Source organism: Thermobia domestica, chromosome 7, assembly GCF_964235325.1.
Source record: "Thermobia domestica chromosome 7, izTheDome1.hap1.1, whole genome shotgun sequence".
NCBI lineage: Eukaryota > Metazoa > Arthropoda > Insecta > Zygentoma > Lepismatidae > Thermobia > Thermobia domestica.
In genome coordinates, this window is record NC_137460.1 from 233,653,604 (window position 1) to 233,674,830 (window position 21,227).

Genomic DNA, 21,227 nt, shown 5'->3' on the forward strand with positions numbered 1-21,227 from the left:
ACACTGTAAATAGTTATTGGTGTTACGCACAAGAGGAGATGAGAAATAAAGTTTTCTCGTCTCGTAAATTATGTAGAGGTGTTGTCATGTCTCGACTGTCGGATAATTCTTTCTCGTGTCGCCGTGATCCTTGAAAACCTTCTCTCGTCTCCTTTTGTAAATTCATGTATAAAATTTATGCACAGTTTTTTTTTTCTTAATTTCATCTAAAAGTTGTCAGAATTCTTCCGTCTCATCAGAGGTCCACGAAAGGTGTAATACAACAACATTTAAACTATATTTATTATTGGAGTATACTGCGTTAACGACAGGCTATCTTTAAACGTTGAAAAAAGCTCTTTATTATGTTTGTACGTTATTTTGATAGCATGTACGATCGTATACAACGACTTAAGCACGTAACACTAAACCAGTGTTTCAGATCTAATAGGTGCATGAACTAGTGTTGCCCATGAGTCTTTTGAAATTTATAGTCTCATTTGGAAAATGACGCAAGAAATTGCTATACTTTTCGTGTTGTTTGCAACTCTAATTTTCTTTTGAAAATAATACATAAAAGTAAATACATTCATTCGAGGTATAGTCTGACTAGAAAGAGGGGCGCGGTGGCTCAGTGGTAGAGCGTTCACCTCCGGCGCTTGGGGTCCCTGGTTCGATCCCAGCTCGCGCCGTGTGGACTTTGTGGTAGACAAACACCATGCTCGTGGGTTTTCCCATTTCCTCCCACTTTCTTCATTCCACCATTTCATTCATTTCTCATAATCACCGTCTCCTTTAGCCTAGCCGGCATAAGTGTGGGACGTAAAACTTAAAGATTTCATTTCATTTTCTAACTAGAAAGTACTGCTAGATACTTAACACCTCTGATGATTACTATATTCTTTATGTTCGTTCGTTCCTATCTATCTATCTATCTATCTTTCTTTCTCTCTCTCTCTCTCTCTCTCTCTCTCTCTCTCTCTCTCTCTCTTTCTTCCTCTTATTAATGGCATTAAATACCTGAATCATTTAGCCCAGTGGTTCTCAACCTTTTCTGACTGACTGAGTTATTGTACTTTACTGAACCCCGAGAACATCGCAACATAAATGTTTGATATTTTTATTATAAATAACAATAATATGTTAATAATAGTGAAAAAACAATTGGTTTTTATAATGACCCTGTGTAGCACTAAGCGTTATTGCTGCCGCTGGAGTTGTTGACCGGTAGAGTCTGTCCCGATTTTAACTAATTATTATTAAATTATTCATGATTTTTAAATTCTAAAATTTCCCGACAGACCTTAGTGGACTGTGTGACACAGCAGTATGTCGCGACACATCGGTTGAGAACCATTGATTGATTGATTTTGAGTTTAACGTCCCGTTCAGCAGCGAGGCTATGTGAGACGTGGACCTCTGTAGCCTGTTGATTTATACGAGGAACTTCCTTTTTCCGTTTTCTTTGAAATGGACTGAAATTTTAACGGTTTCACTTTACTGTCTTCATCGTCAAATCATTTTTAACTATCCTTTACTTAGTAAAAATATTCAATTTTATTTTATGGATATGCATAACCAATATTTAATAATCATATTAAATATTGCTTTTATGAAATTTACATATAATTCGAATTCATCTTAAAATGCAAGGTACATTCAGTCGAAAAAGTATAGCAACTTTTTCAGCCCAGCCATCCTGAATGAAGTTTTCCTCATTCACACCAGGCAAATGTCGAGATGGTACTTCATATAATAGTCCCACGAAACTTCCTTCTTCACCATTCCATTCTTCCTCTGCAACTCCCTGAGCAGTGTAATAACCGACTGACGTCATCGCACATATGTACGATGAGTTAACATAACCATAGATGCCGAAAGCCCAGAAATCTAATTCCTAATCTTAATCCCATAAAATGCAAGGGACGGTTATGTATACTTGAAGAAAAAATGAGGAAATTTTCATAGTTAAAATTCGAGCTATTTTCCCAGGAAACATAAAAATAATTTTCTATGTAAGTCAACAGACTAAAACATTATACAGCGAAATTAAACTACCGCTAATTTTTAGAGTTTCTCTGAAATATCTTTAAAACAAATAAAAATATTCAAAAAGCAGAAACGTAGTTAATTAGACTACGATTTTACTTGTGATACCGTTATCACAACTCATCTGTCTGCTTTCGATTTCCAACTGAAGATAGATTCAGCATTTTTTGCGGGCTCTGTACATAGCGGCATACCAAACACAGATAGGTGAATTGTGGTAAAGGTATCACATGCAAAATCGTATTGTCTAATTCACTACGTTTTTCCTTTTTGAATATGTTTTATTTGTTTTGAAGATATTACAGAAAAAGTCTAAAATTAGTGCTAATTTAATTTTGCTGTAGTGAAGACCCTTAATACATAAAAATAACTGCCTCGCATAGATGTTTCTTGGACAGTATTGTGCCTAATACTGCGAATATCCTATGCATATATTCATTTAATGCTAATAAGATTTGATAAAGTTTCCAGGAAGAATACCGCTTTTGACCATCAAATTTGCATACTATAGCTATCTTAAACAAGAAGAGCCTTAGAAAGCTATTGTAAATTTGAAAGTCTTACGCGTACGTTTATTACTATATTATGGTGGCGTGAGTATCTGTGTTGTTTAAACCGAGATAGAGCACTGACCTTTTATATATTGATCTGAATCTCCTTTTCTCTAAAGAAAAAAGTTTGTTGACAGGAAGAAGCAGAAGAGAAGTTAACGATCGCAGTCATATATTATTCCTTCTCACTTGAAAGTTCTTAAGAGAGAAACTTTCCTTCAGCATGCATGACGTTGCTGTTTCAAGAGATAGCGAAACTAAAATAATACATGCAAATTTCTTGAAAGAAAGTAAAACTTAATTGCACTGCTTACTAACGGATCATACGAACTTCGTGTATTATTAAACTGCCTAATTATAACATGTTTATTTACTTCTGCGAACTCATTTATCAACGTTAACTATTTGATTTGGTGACATGTTTATCCCCTCTCAGAAAGAATTGGAAGTCTAACTAACTGAACAGTGTACTGTAACTCGTCGATTCCCAATTGGTTGAACCCTGATTTGATACTTTAGCGTTCCTTTTCAACAACGAGGCAGTATGAGGCGTGGACCTATACAACTTAAGATGAAATTCGAACCATCGTAATCCTTTAAAATATTAAGGCTCTCCCACCAGGAACCCAACCCGAGATACCTCAAGTAAACGCACTCGCGCTACCGAGTAGTTCAATTTTGAAGATAAAATATAAAAAATAAAAGAATAGAAACTGTTATTCTAGAAATAAATGAATTAAATTTAGAATCACACCCGCTCTGGGAATGTCTATAACAATATACATCCAGAGAAAAATATACTTTCTACAAAACTATGAATAAAGTGATTGTATCCAAATTACATTTACTGATCCACTAAACTGTACGTAGCAGGAATTCTGTTGCACATCATAAGGATATAAGGAAGACATCAAACAACACGGAATTTGGAATTTTCGTTGAAATTGAAACAATCAAAATCTCTGTATCATCTCATAAGGTACTTTTGGACTTATCCTCGAAGTTTAAAAAAAAAAAAAAAAAAAAAAAAAAAAAAAAACAGTGCGTCTTACACCCCAGCACATACAATACTATAATGTAACAAAGGTGCCATAGGATTCCTTGGAACAAATTTCTTTCCTGAACAAATATCTTCTGATTCAAGAAAAGTTAGTGGAAACATTGATGTGTCTCATAATTCGGCAGCTTTTAATTTGTTGACAAGCCAATGAAGGCTGGTGCCAAGTTTAGCAGAAATTGGTTTCGAGAAGCATAAACATGCATTAAGTTGTCTAGTAAAAAATCTGTTGTTGTTTCGCTGTCTAGAATTAATAGTAATAGGGAATTGCTGGACTGGAAGAGTAAATCTTTTGTGTAAAGAAGCGCTAGTTTGATGCCAGAGATAGTCCTAGCTTAAGGGTAGTTGGAACAGGACAACGTTTAGGATTGTCTTCTATTACTGAGAATAAAGGGATTTTCCTATAACTTCTTAAGTTTGGTTTCGAAGATACCAGCAACGCAAATATGTCTTCAACATTAGGGGTACGGCCCATTGTTGATTTTTTTTTTTTAAGCGATGTTCAAAATATTTATGAAGTTGAAAAACAATGCTGTGAAAGTTCAGGGAAGCAGAAGTATCTTCAATATTGGGAGGCGGGCAGATTTGAGGCTTAGGCTATCCTTGGGGACATCAATTACATCTCACTTTCCTTTGTGGCAATCGGACACAAATCGTCACATTTCTATCCAAAACCCACATTTCAAATCGGATTTTGGGGGGAAGTCCCCTCAGTTCCAAGATTGGAGGAGACATATCCCGCTCATGGCTGCAGGATTTGCGCCAGTGGAAAGTACAATAACACTAATAATTAAATTCTCCAATTTTGATCTCCTTACACCGAATATTCAAGAGTCCAAACTTTACTAACACAAGATATTCCCATAAACTTATCTAAAAATTTTAAACCTTAGAGTCTAATATTCTTATCCTCAATGCCTAGAAGATAATACCGAACAAAAAGAACAAGAAATAATAACATTCATTTTAAAGTACGTTATAACCTGCATACTTATAATCAGAGCCGTATTTAAGCATGGGCCAACACAAGTCCTTGCCCGGGGCTGCAATTTTTGAGGGGTGCCAAATTTTCTTGAACTACTTTTTCATCATTCAGTACTGGAAATTACAGAAACTTGCCGGCAAACATTGATGTTGAGGCGGTGGCATTTTGTAATGCCCAGGGTGGCAAAAATGTTGAATATGGTTATATTTTAAATAAAGGATTTCATGGTAAAACATGTTTTGTACTAGAATAATTTGTTTGATCTTCTATAGTAAAAACGTCTCGGTCCGAATATATACAGTACAGCAAGCATGACTAATTACCTGTAAATTAATTCCTAATAAAATATAACAACTGAACTAGTAGGCTGGACTTCTAAAGTAGTTAACTTCCACCCCAGTTATTTAAGCATTTTAATGAGTCTATGAAGATGAGTCGTGTGTAGTGCTGTTTAGTAATAGAATGAATCATAATATTATATAAATATGCATTTTAATAGTTATACTTGCTTTCTACATGCCGTTGATATGTTGTGGACGTTGATTTTCATTTCTATTTTGTGGACATTCATTGACGTTTTCCTGGTGTTTAACAGATAGTTTTTATTGTTTCTTTCTTTACAAATTCGCATCTAAAGAGACAAATGTATTCTCACTTGTTAAAGTTATCGATTTTGGAAAGCCATTATCAACTATATTTTAGATGGACTTCAGTGCATGCTAGAAAAAGAAACCATGTTCCATATGGCAGTTCAACTTCATATTTGTCAGTGACCACAACAAAAACAACACACAAGATGCAGCATGAAATTTAAACGGCATGCAACATGCAACACTTAAACAGGACAGAAGCCATGCTTTAAGCACTATTAGCACAATAAACCACATAAATACATAATAAAAACAAATTTTTAAAAAAACTCTCGATTCATTGGATGTAATGTGAAAACAGTTTCAAAGGGAATAAATTTCTTGTATGCACGATGGCGTACTTGAGTATATGCTCTTTTAAAAGAACGTAAACATGTAGCGTTGTGTGAAATTTAAAGGTATATACATGATAAATAATCGTGTGTATCTTCAATTTCAACCTTAAATACGTGATAAAATTTGAATACTAAATTAGGCTGTTGAACAGACTGCTTGGTTTTAAGAGCATTAACAGATTGTTCCTACATTTCTAACTATATTACTATATTACTATAGTTCCTAAATGATTATAGGATTGTGATTTTCCTGCATTTTTTGTTATAACAGGGGTTTTCCCAGCTCATGTCTTAGGATGCTTACTTTCTGATATTATCTCCAGTCAGGGCCGGATTTAGGGGGGGTGCACCGGTGCACGTGTACCCCCCTTCTTTGAAATAAACACTATCTAAAATGAGAAGCTAGCTGAAAATAGCAAATTTTTCGAAACTTTCTGAAGTCATGTTTTCGTTTGGGGCTTAAAAGAAAGAGGGGTTTTGCAAAAGCAATGTTTTAAGTCGATTTTCTGAAGGTTGAAGGAAAAAAGATTCACCAAGCAAAACAATATAACTGTCAAGTAGGAAGAAAACAGAAGTCAGAAAGAGGGAAGAACAATTTTTCCTACATATAACTTGCAACCCTCTTTAAAACACCCCCTCCCCGTTCTATATATCATTTGTAAAGAATATTGTCACATGTCACTTTGAAGAACTTCAATGAGAATGGTTATTTTGGTAGTTATGGTGCACCCCCCTCAGAAAATCCTGAATCCGACCCTGTCTCCATTTAATCTCTTCCAAGAGGAATGTTGCTTTAGACGAACTAAACATAGGAAAGAGAGCCGCGGTAGCTCAGTGCTAGAGTGTTCACCTCTGGTGCATGGGGTCTTTGGTTCGATCCCAGCTCCGCCGAGTGGACTTTGTGGTGGATAAACACAGTGTGCATCGGTTTTCTCGAGGTTCTCTCGTTTCCTTCCACTTTGTTCATTCCAACATTTCATTCATATCTTATCATCGCCGTCTCCCTTAGCCTAGCCGGCATAATCGTGGGACGTAAAACTTAAAGATTTCATTTCATTTTCATTTTAAGACGTTCAGCAATAGTTATGACGTAAAATACACTACATAAAATAATCATTTGGAAATTAAAATCTGTCATTTTAAAAACAAGTACCTAATGTGAATTGTTAAAAAAAAAAAAATGCATTAAATCAAATACGTCACTGAAGGAATATACAATTTTATTGCGTTATGCTAAACACATCCTGTTCCAACTACTCAAACATTAAATAACATTAAACTACTGGCCATTTAAATGATTTACAATTCCTTCTTTTATGGTTCTGGTTTTGAAACAAATCATCTGATTTAAACTCAATTGCGTTGTATACCAGGTCACAATTATACTAATTAAAGTTGACACTCGTGATTTTAAGCGTGAATTATCGACAATAGAAAAATCTGGATATTAAAATTATTTAAGATTTAAATTATCGCTATATCATTTTACTTAGTGCAATAAATATCTCCAGGATATTGCTGCAGATTAGAAAGAAAGTTTTAATTTCATTTATTTTTTATCTGACACTTCCGGTAAAGTTGAAACCACCACCAAATGAATCGAGAGTTTTATGACACACTTGCAATCATACACCAGACCATTATCTTTAACATTTGTAATGTTTACTTTCATTATTTATAACATCACTTCAATGTAATCAAACATTGGGAGTGCTACGTGAAAGATTGTTTGACTGTTGTTTTCAGTTTGTAGTTCTGGAGATTAATATTTTTAAGTAAATAAACAACATAATATTGATTCTCTTTCCAAACCATCAATCAACATTTTGGTAACTGAATTTGACATACAGTTTGCTTATGAAATAATTAATTTCATATTATGCAGGGTTAATAAACTAGACCGAAGAACTGTGAGAAATGATAACTCGCATTAAAAGAAAAAAGTTAACATGAATTTTTGGGGAAAAGTGCATAATTTAAAAGCCAGGTGTCCGAAAGCGTCCTAAAAACACTGTAATATGCGTAATTTTAAACAGTAGCGGTCCATATCTACATAAAGGAAGTCACACTGAAGCTACCCAAACCTGTATGTTTCAGCAATATGAAACGAATGCACAATAGATTCCCCTGAGATCATAAACAATTCCCACTTATGTTCCGATTTAAAGATGTGTCGAAAGTAGGCTAAAAGTAATTCTTTACTGGATACGTTAGTGGGATGTCAGCTCCATAGTTCCTCGTCTTCCGTATAACGCATGCTGCAATGAATTTTGTCACGCATTTAGATTACCCTAGCTACGAAACTACGCAATTTCCTCCACATGCTTATATACACTTTTTTCTTGTTATGATTTAAGAGACCCCCATGACGGTGAAGTTAAAACACCGCTAATTTTACAGTAAGTATTATGTGATATCTTCAAATAGGTAAAAGGTAATCGAAATAAGGAACAAGTGCGCGCTAGACAATATTATTTCGCATGTGGAACCGTTATCACGAGTCACCTAGAGGATTCCGTTTGCAGTCATTTATAAACGCGAAAAGAAATGCCAATATTCTAAATGGCTAGAAATCGAAAGCAGGTAAGTGAGTCGTGATAACGGTATTTCATGTAAAATAATATTGTCTAGCGAGCTCTTGTTCCACTTCTCGACTGTCTTTTATTTCAAGATATCACGTGTAAAATTAGCGGTATTTTAATTTCGTCGTAATGAGACCTCTTAAGAAATCACTTATTACAGTTTACCGCCTAGTCAATTAACACCCTGTATATAATCTGGGATCCGAATCACGAACAGCAGTGTTGTGTCACGTGATTAACATTTTCCAACGCAGCCAAGCAACGGAAACGGAATTTATAAGAATTACGCGGAGTGGGTCTTAACGTATGTTATTATCTGATGTAAGTAACTGGGTTTTGGTGTTTTAAGGATAATGTGCATTTAGCACTGATGTTACGGGCAGTTCAAGCAAGAATCAATGTCATGAATGGTTGGAATAAAAATGAAATCACTTCTGCAAGCCTTTTTCGTTCATTCGTTAATTACAGATTTGCCTACACTTACGACTACAGAAACCGAATTCTGAAACACGCAATCCTTAAATTCTCTCCATGTTTAAATTGATATGAGCAATCGCGTGATTCAGACTATAAATTTTTAAAAAGGTCATGAAAGATGCACACGAAAAGTAGGGATTAGGACAGCTGTGGTGTCACTGGATATGTACCACTATGAAGAACTAATCAATTTACACTAAGGCTTAAGGAACCTGGTAGTTGATCGATGCAGAAACTAAAAAAAAAAAAAAAAAAAAAAAATCAATTGGATTCTAGCTTGTGCAAAGCGAATTCATTCAAGATTGTTATACCATACTTATCAAGATGCTGTTTACGTAAATTATATTTCATGGCATGAGTCACCAGATCACTGGATCTTTGGATCAAGTCTGAATCTCGCTACTCTGACCCAGTTTGACCTGGTGACCAAGAAGCAGCGAAATATCTCTCTAAGGCAATACTGCAGAATTTTATAGTGGCTACTGCTCGGACTGGAATATGCCGGCTCAGTGGTATAGCGTTCACGTCTGGTGTGAGGGATCTCTAGTTCAATTCCAGGCGATGTGAACTTTGTGGTGGACAACATCGTTTCGATGTTTTTTGTCAGAGTTCTCCCATTTCCTTCCACACTAGCAGTCCAGCAATTCTTTCGCAATCGTCTACTTTCAATTATCGCTTGTATCTTTCATTCTAAAAGGCATAATTGTGACACTTATAGAACTTCAGATTTTACCACATTTCAGTTTTACGAGTACCTATATGTCTTGGATATGTCAAATATAATTTCCTGTTTACTCACCTTCCTAACTGAAAAATAATAAGCCTATAATAGTTTTGTAGAAAACACTGTGCTCAGTAGCATTACTCTTATTGCACTTGACAAGTTTTTTTTTTTTTTTTTTAACTCGTTTGCTTGGAGCAGTGGTCGCCAAACTTTGATCCTTCTGAGCTACCGTACCGTTTTTAAATCCTACTATTAGCTGCCAACCAAAAATTTAAAATAATAATAATAATAATAATAAATAAAAAAAATTAAAAAATAAAACTTACATTTGTTTATTGCCTACATTTCTAGTAATTATGAAATCAAACTATACAAGTTAGCAAATGTCTAATATACACACGAAAAACAACGTTTTCAACCCCACGTTTATACAGTCAACTGTGAGATGAGACTAAAGATGGTAGCTGCGCGGGGAAACGAGCAGTTGTCGTCAGCGCCCCCTGTCGTTAGCGTTAGCTCAGTGAAGGAATCAAGATTAGCCAATCGGAGCGTTAAAATGAGCTACTAATACCTCGTGATCGATGGTTTGGTGATCATAGGCTTAGACCTTGACATCTCTCTTAAGAAATTAGTAGATTCGAGGACCTCCATTTTTTGTTTTAACATACCAAATGTATGTTGGGAAGCTACAGGAAATGGTGATGATGATAATGAACAAATTAGTGGAATGAAGAAAGTAGGGGGGGAACGGCAGAGCTCCGAGAAAACCCATGCACATAGTGATTGTCCCCTTTGAGATGTGTCTGACGAAGCTTTGTGATGGCCGGGTCTGCTGGGTCACGAATCACAAAGTTCATGAACTCTTTCATCACTGATACCCAGAAGTGAATTACTGACAGGCTTTACAACTGCAAATTTAAGTAGTACCATGTACTATTTTCCTACACTAGCGACACCTCTCAATCGTCTTACATTAGATGTCATGATTGACTGATAAAAATTTTAAGTCTGACTTGAGCTCCAAGGTTAGATCAAATAGGGACTTAATGTTTTAAAGCAGGTTAATTCCAGACATGTCTTTGGGGGGCACTGCTCCCTCGAGCTCTGAGAGTCTCTCCCTAGGAGGAGACCAAAATAATAAGTCAATAATAATAAATAGCACCATGTGAAAATAATATGCATCCCTCCGAATACTAACTGTGAACCATCCCCCTTTCCGGAACATTTTTTGTTTCTGAATGAAACACTTCTTTAAAGTTGTATGTAAGCTACAATATTAGATGGATCTGTATCCGAGGCAAGCACTTCCATCCGTCCTAAGATGTTTTGATTTCTGCTACTCCTCTAATGCCTACTAACGTGTGCATACTCGGATTTTAAAGTTCCACGTCATCTAATTTTCTCCATTCAACATTTCTTGGTTTCTTTTGTCTGCCAAAGTTTCTACAAGATTTTGGTTTCACATATAGTCAATTTGATAACTATTTCGGATATTCTAATGAAATCTTTTATTTTTAAGGCTACTGGAATCGATAAAAAATACATAATACTAATGAAGATAATGGTCTGGTGTGGTTGATTAATTATTATTATTATTTTCTTTTACAATTAAATAGTAAACATATGTCACTTACCTGTAATATAATAGATATAGAAATGAGAGCCAACATTAAATGATAGAATTCATGTTTTTCTCCGACTTGTAATATATATTTCAGTTGACTCGCATTCGCTGTTAAGAGAGCGATATCCAACATACCCTGCGCAATAGTCTTCTTCGTCGCATAGCGATTTGCGTCCAAATTCTTGGTCTGAAAAATACAGCAAGAAGTACCACTATTAAATAGAGCCAGTAAATATATATCCTAGGATTTTATGTGATATCATAAAGCAAAAATTGGTTTTTGAGAAAATGTATAATTATGCGTAGCCTGCTGTAAGAAAATTAGGTAAATTTTACAGCATTATTACGCCAACTTCCAATTACTAGGTAGAAAATAAATCAATTTATGAAAGTATTGTTAATCCTTTGTGTTCATGTGTAATGTTTGTTTTAAATCGTTAACAACATCTAGGTTAACATTTAACAGTTAAATTTATAATTATATTACAGAACCAGCGAACGTCCTAAAAATGAAATGAAATCTTCCAATTTAACCTCCCGTGATTATTAGGGATGGGCACGAGCGAGTTTTCTTTGAAACTCGACTCGACTTGAAACAGACATCTTTGAGATCGAATCAAGAAGTCGGCTCCAAAAATTTCCTCCACCTCGACTCACATTCAGGTCGAGTTTCGAGTCGAGTCGAGCCAAAGCGAGCTAAATTCTGTGTGTAGTTTCAAATACTCCCTTCAAGTATCCTACATAGGCAATTATAATCAATGATACTACTACTACTATACTATAAATAATAATAATAAATAATAATAAATAATAATAATAATAATAATAATAATAATAATAATAATAATAATAATAATAATTATTATTATTATTATTATTATTATTATTATTATTATTATTATTACTAGTAGTAGTAGTAGTAGTATAACAATACCGTGTGTAACAATGAAAGACAAGCGGTTTATATCTAAATAATAAAAACTAGTTGACTGCCGATCTTGGTTGTCGAGAAGTCTTCAGGAGTCAAGGACTTCCTTCACGAGGTTCTAGATTTGAGTTCCGGAGGAGCAAGTATTCGGGCACAAGCCAAAATTTGTTAAAAGTTATAAGGCGCCGGAATAACGTGTTCATAACTGCTCGGCCCGGTTTTAGGGTTGTCAACAGCTCGACTCTTGACTCTCAGCTCATAAACTATCAAGTTGAACCGAGCTGACGGCTTACCCCAACCGAACCGGTTCGAGCCATTGGCTCAGTTGAGCAGTCGAACCAAGCCGATGGATTCGTTTCAATGAAGCTGGCTCGAGCGGAAGGCTCACCTGAACCGAGTCGTTGGCTCATCCCAACCGAGCCGGTTCGAGCTGTTCGCTCAGCTGAACCGAGCAGAACTGGTGACATCAATACCCGGGTTGGGCTTCTGCTTGGGCTCAAAAATTCTACCGTGCAAATCTCAGCCTTAATGCTAAGAACTACAGTATATACCAGGATGGTAAGAACTACACAGCTGGTGCTAACTATATTTTGAAGCTGTCTCGTTATAAAAAAATATTGTCGTCTTGTTATTGAGACGAGACGAGATGCGAGTAGTGTCTCGTGTCGTGTGCATCATAAAGTATTACACATCACTGCTTACATTTCTCATGGCTTTATAGTGTAATCAGGCCATGATTTGAAAACGAGTTAAAACGAGCTGAACGAGTGAGCCATTTATAAAACTCGACTCGACTCGAAACTTGACCTCAAAAATAGCGATTCGGCTCGCAACTCGACTCGAGAAAATTACCTTTGTCTCGATTCGAATGTCGACTCGAGTCAAGTTTTAGCTCGACTCGTACCCATCCCTAATGATTATGCCCTTAGGCTAAGGGACACGATGATTAAAGCAAGTGAATGGTGATAGAAGAATTGATGTAATGAGAAAATGGGAGGAAGGCAGAGTACCCCAAGAAAGCCCACGAATACGTCCACCACAAATTTGCTTGCCAAGGATTCGAATCTGGCAGCCCATGCACCAGAGGTAAGCGCCACTGAGTCCCCGTCAATCTTAAGGGTAGTCAGGCTACAAAACATACACGTGTGTAACTCATAAACTGTTTATCAAAGCTTGAAATAGTTTTATGAATAATTAATGAATCCTTTACCAGAACTTGAAACAACTATGAAAAGATAGAAAGGTGCAAAAGAGGGTATTGGTAAAGGTCTGATCTTTGCTACCAATCTAATTCGCGAAAATAAGCACTGCACTGGAGTCTTCCATTTTAAAAGATCGTTAAGGAGCTTTCTTTCCAGATGTTAAAAATGTGGAAATGCACATTGTCTCTTTGTCAATTATACCACCAATTTCCAGTAATGTGTTGTGTAGTCATTAGTAGATTGGTTTGCGTAATTAAGATCTTAAAGGAAAACATCAAGTTTACGTTTCCCTTTAGAATTTCAATTGCATAGCCATACACAAAAAGTAAAAGTACTGTGCACTGGACCCCAGGCTATGGATTCGATGTATTTTGTTACACAGAATCCAACTTTCGAAACCCCAGGACGATCGACTGTGTAAATTTTTTGTTATGGGGCGATTTTAGATAGGGAGGATACACGTGACACTGCTATACAATAATAAATAAATAAATAAAAAGTTCTGTGCACCAGATCCCAGGGTATGGATTCGATGTATTTTGTTACACAGAATCCAACTTTCGAAACCCCAGGACGATAGACTGTGTAATTTTTTTGTTATGAGGCCATTTTAGATACACTGAGAAAAAAAATTGTAGGTGACGTACTTAAAAAGATAGGTTACATGCGTAATTCCTGTAGTTTTTGGACTTAACGTACACCAGACGTATAACTGAAAACGCATGTTTTATAATACTTTCTGTATAAGTGTTCCATCTATACGTACTTTCTATATGAAACAATGTAGGCGGTCAGGATCTCACATACAAATGGACGTATATAACATATAGCTGACGAAGGTAACATAAGTATATGTATGTGATATACGGGAAACTGTTAGATGTCAGACATCCTGCAACGGCATGATGCAACATCTAAGGGCAGTGCCTATGTAGCATACGGATAACGTATGCTTCGTACTGATTTCTATAGTAAGCAAGAGAATACCGTATATTTGTACAATATACCGCTGCCCGGAGAACGGATTTTTCTCTGTGTAGGGAGGATACACGTGACACTGCTATACAATAATAAATAAATAAATAAAAAGTTCTGTGCACCAGATCTCAGGGTATGGATTCGATGTATTTTGTTACACATAATACAACTTTCGAAACCCAAGGACGATCGACTGTGTACATTTTTTGTTATGGGGCGATTTTAGATAGGGAAAATACACGTGATACAGCTATACAATAATAAATAAATAAATAAAAAGTTCTGTGCACCGGACTCCGAGCTATGGATTCAATGTATTTTGTTACACAGAATCCAACTTTCGAAACCCCAGGACGATCGACTGTGTATTTTTTTTTTGTTATGGGGCGATTTTAGATAGGGAAAATACACGTGATACAGCTATACAATAATAAATAAATAAATAAAAAGTTCTGTGCACCGAACTCCGAGCTATGGATTCAATGTATTTTGTTACACAGAATCCAACTTTCGAAACCCGAGGAGGACTGACTGTGTCGATTTTTTATGGGCGAAAAATTTTAGCGATTTTGGATAGGGCACCAGCGGTGTAGCAAAGTTTCTGTTCTCCATGAGTCGACATTGCCAACTGACATGGTCGACATGGAAAAGATGTTGTATGGTGATAGAAAGATGATACTTCTTGTTGAGTATTTCAAAACTGACCAAGAAAAATCGTTATAAGACTTAAGTCTAACAAGCAGATTGTCGATGAGGAGTTGCAGAAATCGGGTAGAAATATTGTCAATTTCCATGACAGAGTGCGAACGGGGATTTCCCCTTATGAATTTACAGATGACTGATATTAGAAATAGACTAAGTGCTCAAACATTCTCTAACTTGTTGTTCATCAATGTTAATGGCCCACCGCTAGACAAGCTCAAAGTAGACGAGCTAATTATTTCTTGGCTGAAGGATGGACATCATTCCGCTGCGGATGATTTACCACGAAAAAGTTACTAACATGAAATAATCCCGATTTCAGATTTGTTTTAAGGTGGAAAATTACGAGTTATGGAAAATGTATACTTGTATTACTAATGGCTTATGTGTTATTCAACTTTGTACCTAATTTTTAGTAAGTCTCTTCTTTGCTTTAGGTAAACTACTTTGAATAAATATTTATAATAATTGTAATTATGCATATTTGTAACTTAAATTTAACGTGGTGTTTTAGTGAATACACAATGATGAGCATACTTTATGGAGATGCTCTTACATAGGGTACCCGAGCACCTTTATACAACTATGGAAAACTGACTTTTCAAGTCTTTTGTGAGAAAAATACTGTCAATTGAGAAACCATAACCTTTTCCATATTGTACAGGGGTATTTTCCTGCGAATAGAAGTTTCTTGTGGAATGCGTTCAGAAATTAACACTTGCAAGAATACTCTCTTAGTACAAGTATATTTTAATCACACACTAATTTCCCCCCACCTCGAAGTGTTTAAATTTCCTCACTGACAAAAACTTTACCATTTTATATCGTAAAGGTCAGATCCACCGTTATTGTAACAGAGTAGTGCTTGAGGGATTGACTAGAAATTCAAACTCCGATTAGTGACAATTTCACAGTCTTGTTTTATTACAAGTATAAACTCTTTAGTCAGTAGAAGAGGCCGTGGATTATGTGTAAGAGTTGATGACGATGGATTTTGTGAGTCAGAGAAAGTCACAGTGAATGAGAGTGGTTCATGGTGGGTGGTGGATTACGGTGGGTCAGAGTGGGTCACGGTGGATGGTGGGTCGTAGGTCAGAGTGGGTTATGGTGGGTGGTGGGACAGTGGGTCAGAGTGGGTCACGGTAGGTGGTGAGTCAGTGGGTCGTGGGTCAAGTTTTCATTGACCCACTCCATCTCTGCGTGGCTAGGATGACGGGTGACACCATTCTACACCTTGGATAGGAAACACTATTGTATACGCCATACTCCCCGCACGTTGTACCGTCCGATTATCACCTGTTCCATTTCTCGGACAATCACCTTATAGGACGCCACTTCAAAGAGACTCCTAGTAGAGGTGCAAAATGCCCTTGATACCTTCTTCGCTTCACGGCCCACCAAGATCTTCCGCGATGGAATCCATGGCCTTCCAGAACGTTGGCAGAAGGTCGTCTATGCTGCTTGGGACTATTTTTGATCTTCCAAGACGTCTTAAGTGACATATCGATGATTGAAGGTGGTGGGTGAAAAAGCGACAGAACTTTCTTGGTTACATTTATAGAAAAATCTATTAAATTTGTCAAATTTACTTATAGTAAAAAGTTTTTACTAACCAGTCATTGCCTTGTTCTTGTTTTATTATTTGGTCTAGGAATTAATTCGTGCGGGTGGACAAGAGATGGCGCAACGAACGGAGCGTCCCACAGTTCCGTGTATCCACACATGTGTTGCAAACCCCTGTCATCGCGTATCGTTCGTAGTATAGGGCAGTGGATTAAAGCGTCAACAACACCAGTTTGTAGTTAAGTGAACATGGCGCAATTTGTGCCTGATAAAGTGCTTTTGCGGGGTGTCCTGCTGCATTACTTTAACATGCAGAAAAGTGCCACTGAAAGTCATCGTATTTTGGTGGAAGTGTATGGTGACCATGCTCTAGCTGAGCGAACGTGTCAGAAGTGGTTTGCACGGTTTAGAAGTGGTGATTTCGGCTTGGCAGACCAAGAGCGAGCTGGACAGCCAAAAAAATTTCAAGACGAAGAATTGACAGCATTGCTCGAGCAGGATTCGTGTCAAACGCAGGAACAACTTGCAGCAGCATTAGGCGTTGATCAAACAACAGTCTCCAAACGCTTGAAAGCCATGGGAATGATTCATAAGATGTCACATTGGGTTCCACATGAATTGAAAGACAGAGACGTTAAAAGACGAAAAACCATTTGCGAATTGCTGCTTCAACGACAGAGCAGAAAGGGGTTTCTGCATCGAATTATTACGGGTGATGAGAAGTGGATCCATTACGAGAACCCTAAACGAAAAAAGGCCTGGGTGAAACCAGGTGAACCAGGTCCATCACAACCAAAAGGAGATATTCACTGTGCAAAGGTTATGCTGTGCATATGGTGGGATATGAAAGGTGTGGTGTACTATGAGCTGCTGCAACCGGTTGAAACTATGAATGGAGAACGTTATCGACGACAATTAATGCGTTTGAAGCAAGCTCTGGCCAGAACACGACCAGAATGGGAGAACAGACATGATAAACTTATTGTTCAACAGGTATACGGACAAAATCTCGCGGCCGAAACATCGCCGCCCAAAATCTCGCCGGCCAAAACCTCGCGGGACAAAATCTCGCCGAGCCAAAACCTCGCGTGGCCAAAGCCTCGCCGCCCAAAACCTCGCGGGACAAAATCTCGCCGAGCCAAAACCTCGCGTGGCCAAAACCTCGCCGCCCAAAACCTCGCAGGACAAAATCTCGCCGGGCCAAAACCTCGCGTGGCCAAAACCTCGCCGCCCAAAACCTCGCAGGACAAAATCTCGCCGGGCCAAAACCTCGCGTGGCCAAAACCTTGGCGCCCCAAAACCTCGCGGTACAAAATCTCGCCGGGCCAAAACCTCGCCGCGAATGAAACTTTTCTTTAAAATTTACCCAATGTGTTTCCTAATATGCAATTCCACATTTCAAATAATAATAATAGTAATAATAATAATAATAATAAGAAGAAGAAGAAGAAGAAGAAGATACAAAACATCGTGTGCGTGGGCTTTCTCAGGTTATTCCCGTTTCCTCCCACTTTCTTTATTCGATCATTTCCTTCATCCTGGTCATCTACGTCTCCTTTAACCTATAGGACATAATCAAGGGACGTCATAAAAACTCACATATTATTTCATACTTTCATAAATATTATTAGATTTTTGTTAAAATTTTAAGTTTTTGGATGTTCCAAAATTCACGAAACTAACCTCGTTAGTTGTCATTACCTTCCTTATGCAAACTTTCTTTCCCTATAACCAGTTTAAAAACATCCTGTCGCCCTACCTTCACATTGAAATCCTCTAATACAGAAATAGAATTTTCATATGGTATCGCGGGACTTGGTCAAATACCCGTGATACTTCTTCTGAAACAGCGTCTTTTATACCGCCATCCTTATCATCTGTTGGAACATTTACATTTTGGTCAGGCGAGATTTTGGGTATGGCGATATTTTGGGGCGCGAGGTTTTGGCCCGGCGAGGTTTTGGCCCGCGAGGTTTTGGGTGGCGAGGTTTTGGCCCGGCGAGGTTTTGGCCCCGCGAGATTTTGGCCCGCGACGTTTTCGGCGGCGAGGTTTTGACCAGGCGGGGTTTTGGCCCGGCGAGATTTTGTCCCGCGAGGTTTTGGGCGGCGAGGTTTTGGCCAGGCGAGGTTTCGGCCTTGCGAGATTTTGGGCCGCGAGGTTTTGGGAGGCGAGGTTTTGGCCAGGCGAGGTTTTGGCCAGGCGAGGTTTTGGTCCGCGAGGTTGTCGCCGCGAGGTTCTGGCCGCGAGGTTTTGTACCCAAACCTGTTCAACATGATAACGCTCGCCCACATGTCGCAAAACCGGTCAAAACCTATTTAGAAAATGTCGGATGGGAAGTTTTACCCCACCCGCCGTATTCACCAGACGTTGCTCCTTCGGACTACTACTTGTTCGATTGCATGAACAACGATTTGATTGGACAGCGGTTTACTTCTTCAGAAGATATCGAAACATGGGTCTCTGACTGGATCGCTTCCAAGGATGAGGACTTCTTTCGCCACGGAATCCGTACATTGCCTGACAGATGGGCGAAAGTGGTGGCTAGCGATGGACAATATTTTTCTTAAGGTATTTATGTATTTTGTGTTTGTACTACAGCTTCAATGTGTGCGTACCAACCGCACGAATTAATTCCTAGACCAAATAATTTCAATTCTTATTACTTTCTTATTAATCTTCACACTCTGCCTGTTGTATACGCTCTTGTATTAAATGCTTTTGTGTCCAATGCTCTACCTGGCACCAAAACACCTCTTTGTTTTAATTTTGCACGCCTCCAGAGCCGTAATTAGAGATTTCGGCGCTCCCTACACTCACCTTTCGAAGCCTTTTTCTATCTTTTTTTTTTTTTTTTTTTTTTTTTTTTTTAACATATAAGAGAAGCAGGTTTTGTTATTACGATTCGCTGAATTTTTATGAAGCTGCTTAGACAGATCATTGCAAAAGCCAAGAGCAATCATTTTGTATTCTTTTACAAATATCAGCTGTTTTTAAGAGGCTTATTTTGGACTTTTTGTGAAACTTTTCAAAACTACCTTTTGTTGTATACAAATCCACTTGGAGAATAGTTACGGAAATTTACAGGTGTTTACAACCCCATTTCATATTATCGATAAGAAATGAAATTTGAATACATTACAAAGTTTGTGCTTCTAAAATGTTCGAACTGCGTGACAGCATTAATTTCCAGTCATAATTGTAAACTTTTGTAATTTTATTCTGTATATGACCAGATAAAATAACATTTTAATTTCCATTCTTTCTACGGTAAAAAATATTTTGTGAAATGTAACGGAAATTCAGAAGGAGCCTTCTTTGCGAATTTCTCAATATTGATCGATGGAGGTGAAAATTATGTTTTGCGTGTGTCTTCACTCCTCTCATTTTCATACCTTCATTGCCACCGTCGTGATTAATCCGATTGGGTAGAAAAGCGTGATTAATTCAACAAATTCATCACTATCAAAACGCTGAACACATATTTCATATTTTGACCATTTCTGATTTTGAAAACGGTTCTACGTACACTGTAAGTCATTACTTGGCACCTTGTATATCACATCGTCACTATCAAATCATATCTGTTTTTAAAGTATTACGTAAATACTTGTTGTGACTCTTATAGAAATGTTTGGGTTGCGAGCGAAGCGAGCAAGAAAATATTTAACAATTCCATTTCTTTGCAAACCGACAATATTGATTTAATAGTGCGCAAAATACTTTTTCGGGCCGATGTGTCGTTTTACTCATTTCCAACACTTTTCCTTTGTTCTTACTCGTTCGACGCCCCCTTATGTCAGCGTCCGGAGCGACTGCCCCCATAGTTACGGCTCTACAAGCCACATATATTCTGCTTTTGTCAGTGATACAATTTCCCGAATTTTGTTAAAGATTCTTCAAAATGTTTAGGAATATCAAATCAACATAGGGGAAGTGTGATTACTTGTAACAAGTAAAGAAGTTTAAACAAAATGAAGTGAAATGTTTAAGTTTTACGTCCCACGATTAAGGCGGCTTCTAAAGAAGACGGCGATGATGAGAAATGAATGAAATGGTAGAATGAAGAAAGTGGGAGGAAACGGGAGAACTCCGAGAAAACCCACGCACACGGTGTTTGTTCACCACAAAGCTAACTTGGCGCAAGGTGGGATCGAAACAAGGACCCCATGCACCAGAGGTGAACGCTCTACCACTGAGCCACCGCAAGCTTTAAACGAATATATCAATATATTTCGAAATAGTAAACAACACAAAATTTATGAACAGTCTATAAAACAACTGGTAATTTACAGCAACTGGATACCTAAGAAAATGTTAAACCAAATAAATCAATTGAACAAAACGGCATTTTTCAAATTTCCAACTATGCATTTTAATTTGCCAACTTGTTAAGAAATTGGTAACTTTGGGGGGAGGGGCTTCCTCCTTACGCCCCTGCAGGGCAACCATTTTTAGTCCTGACACGGTCAGTCATTCTAGGGTTTCAAAATTTGGATTTTGTGTAACGAAATACATTGAATCCATGCCTTGGGGTCCTCTGTACAGAACTTTCTATTTATTTATTTATTTATTTATTTATTTGAGTGTATGTATGTATGTATGTATGTATGTATGTGTGTGTGTGTGTGTGTGTAGATGTGTGTGTGTGTCTGTGTGTGTCTGTATCATCATACACAAACCTTAACTAAATGTGGAATCGAAAGAGAGCTATTTTGTCATGAAGTAAGCAATGACATTTTTCTTTTTTTATCTCAAAAATAGTTTACTTCGGTAGTACATTATGACCACGGCTGTATCACATTTTAATATCCATTTTTCTTATTTGCAGTGCTTATCTATG

General features: G+C 37.4%; 1 protein-coding gene across 10 annotated transcripts in view; it reads right to left on the reverse strand.

Moving 5' to 3' along the window:
* LOC145690740 (ninjurin-2-like) overlaps positions 1-21,227 on the reverse strand; it is a 343,377-nt gene that overhangs the window by 99,868 nt on the left and 222,282 nt on the right. For all 10 annotated transcript variants that reach the window (XM_081765933.1, XM_081765934.1, XM_081765925.1 and 7 more), the window contains one exon: positions 11,024-11,200. In XM_081765933.1, coding sequence (XP_081622059.1) covers positions 11,024-11,200 — 177 coding nt within the window. The remainder of the gene's footprint in view (positions 1-11,023; positions 11,201-21,227) is intronic.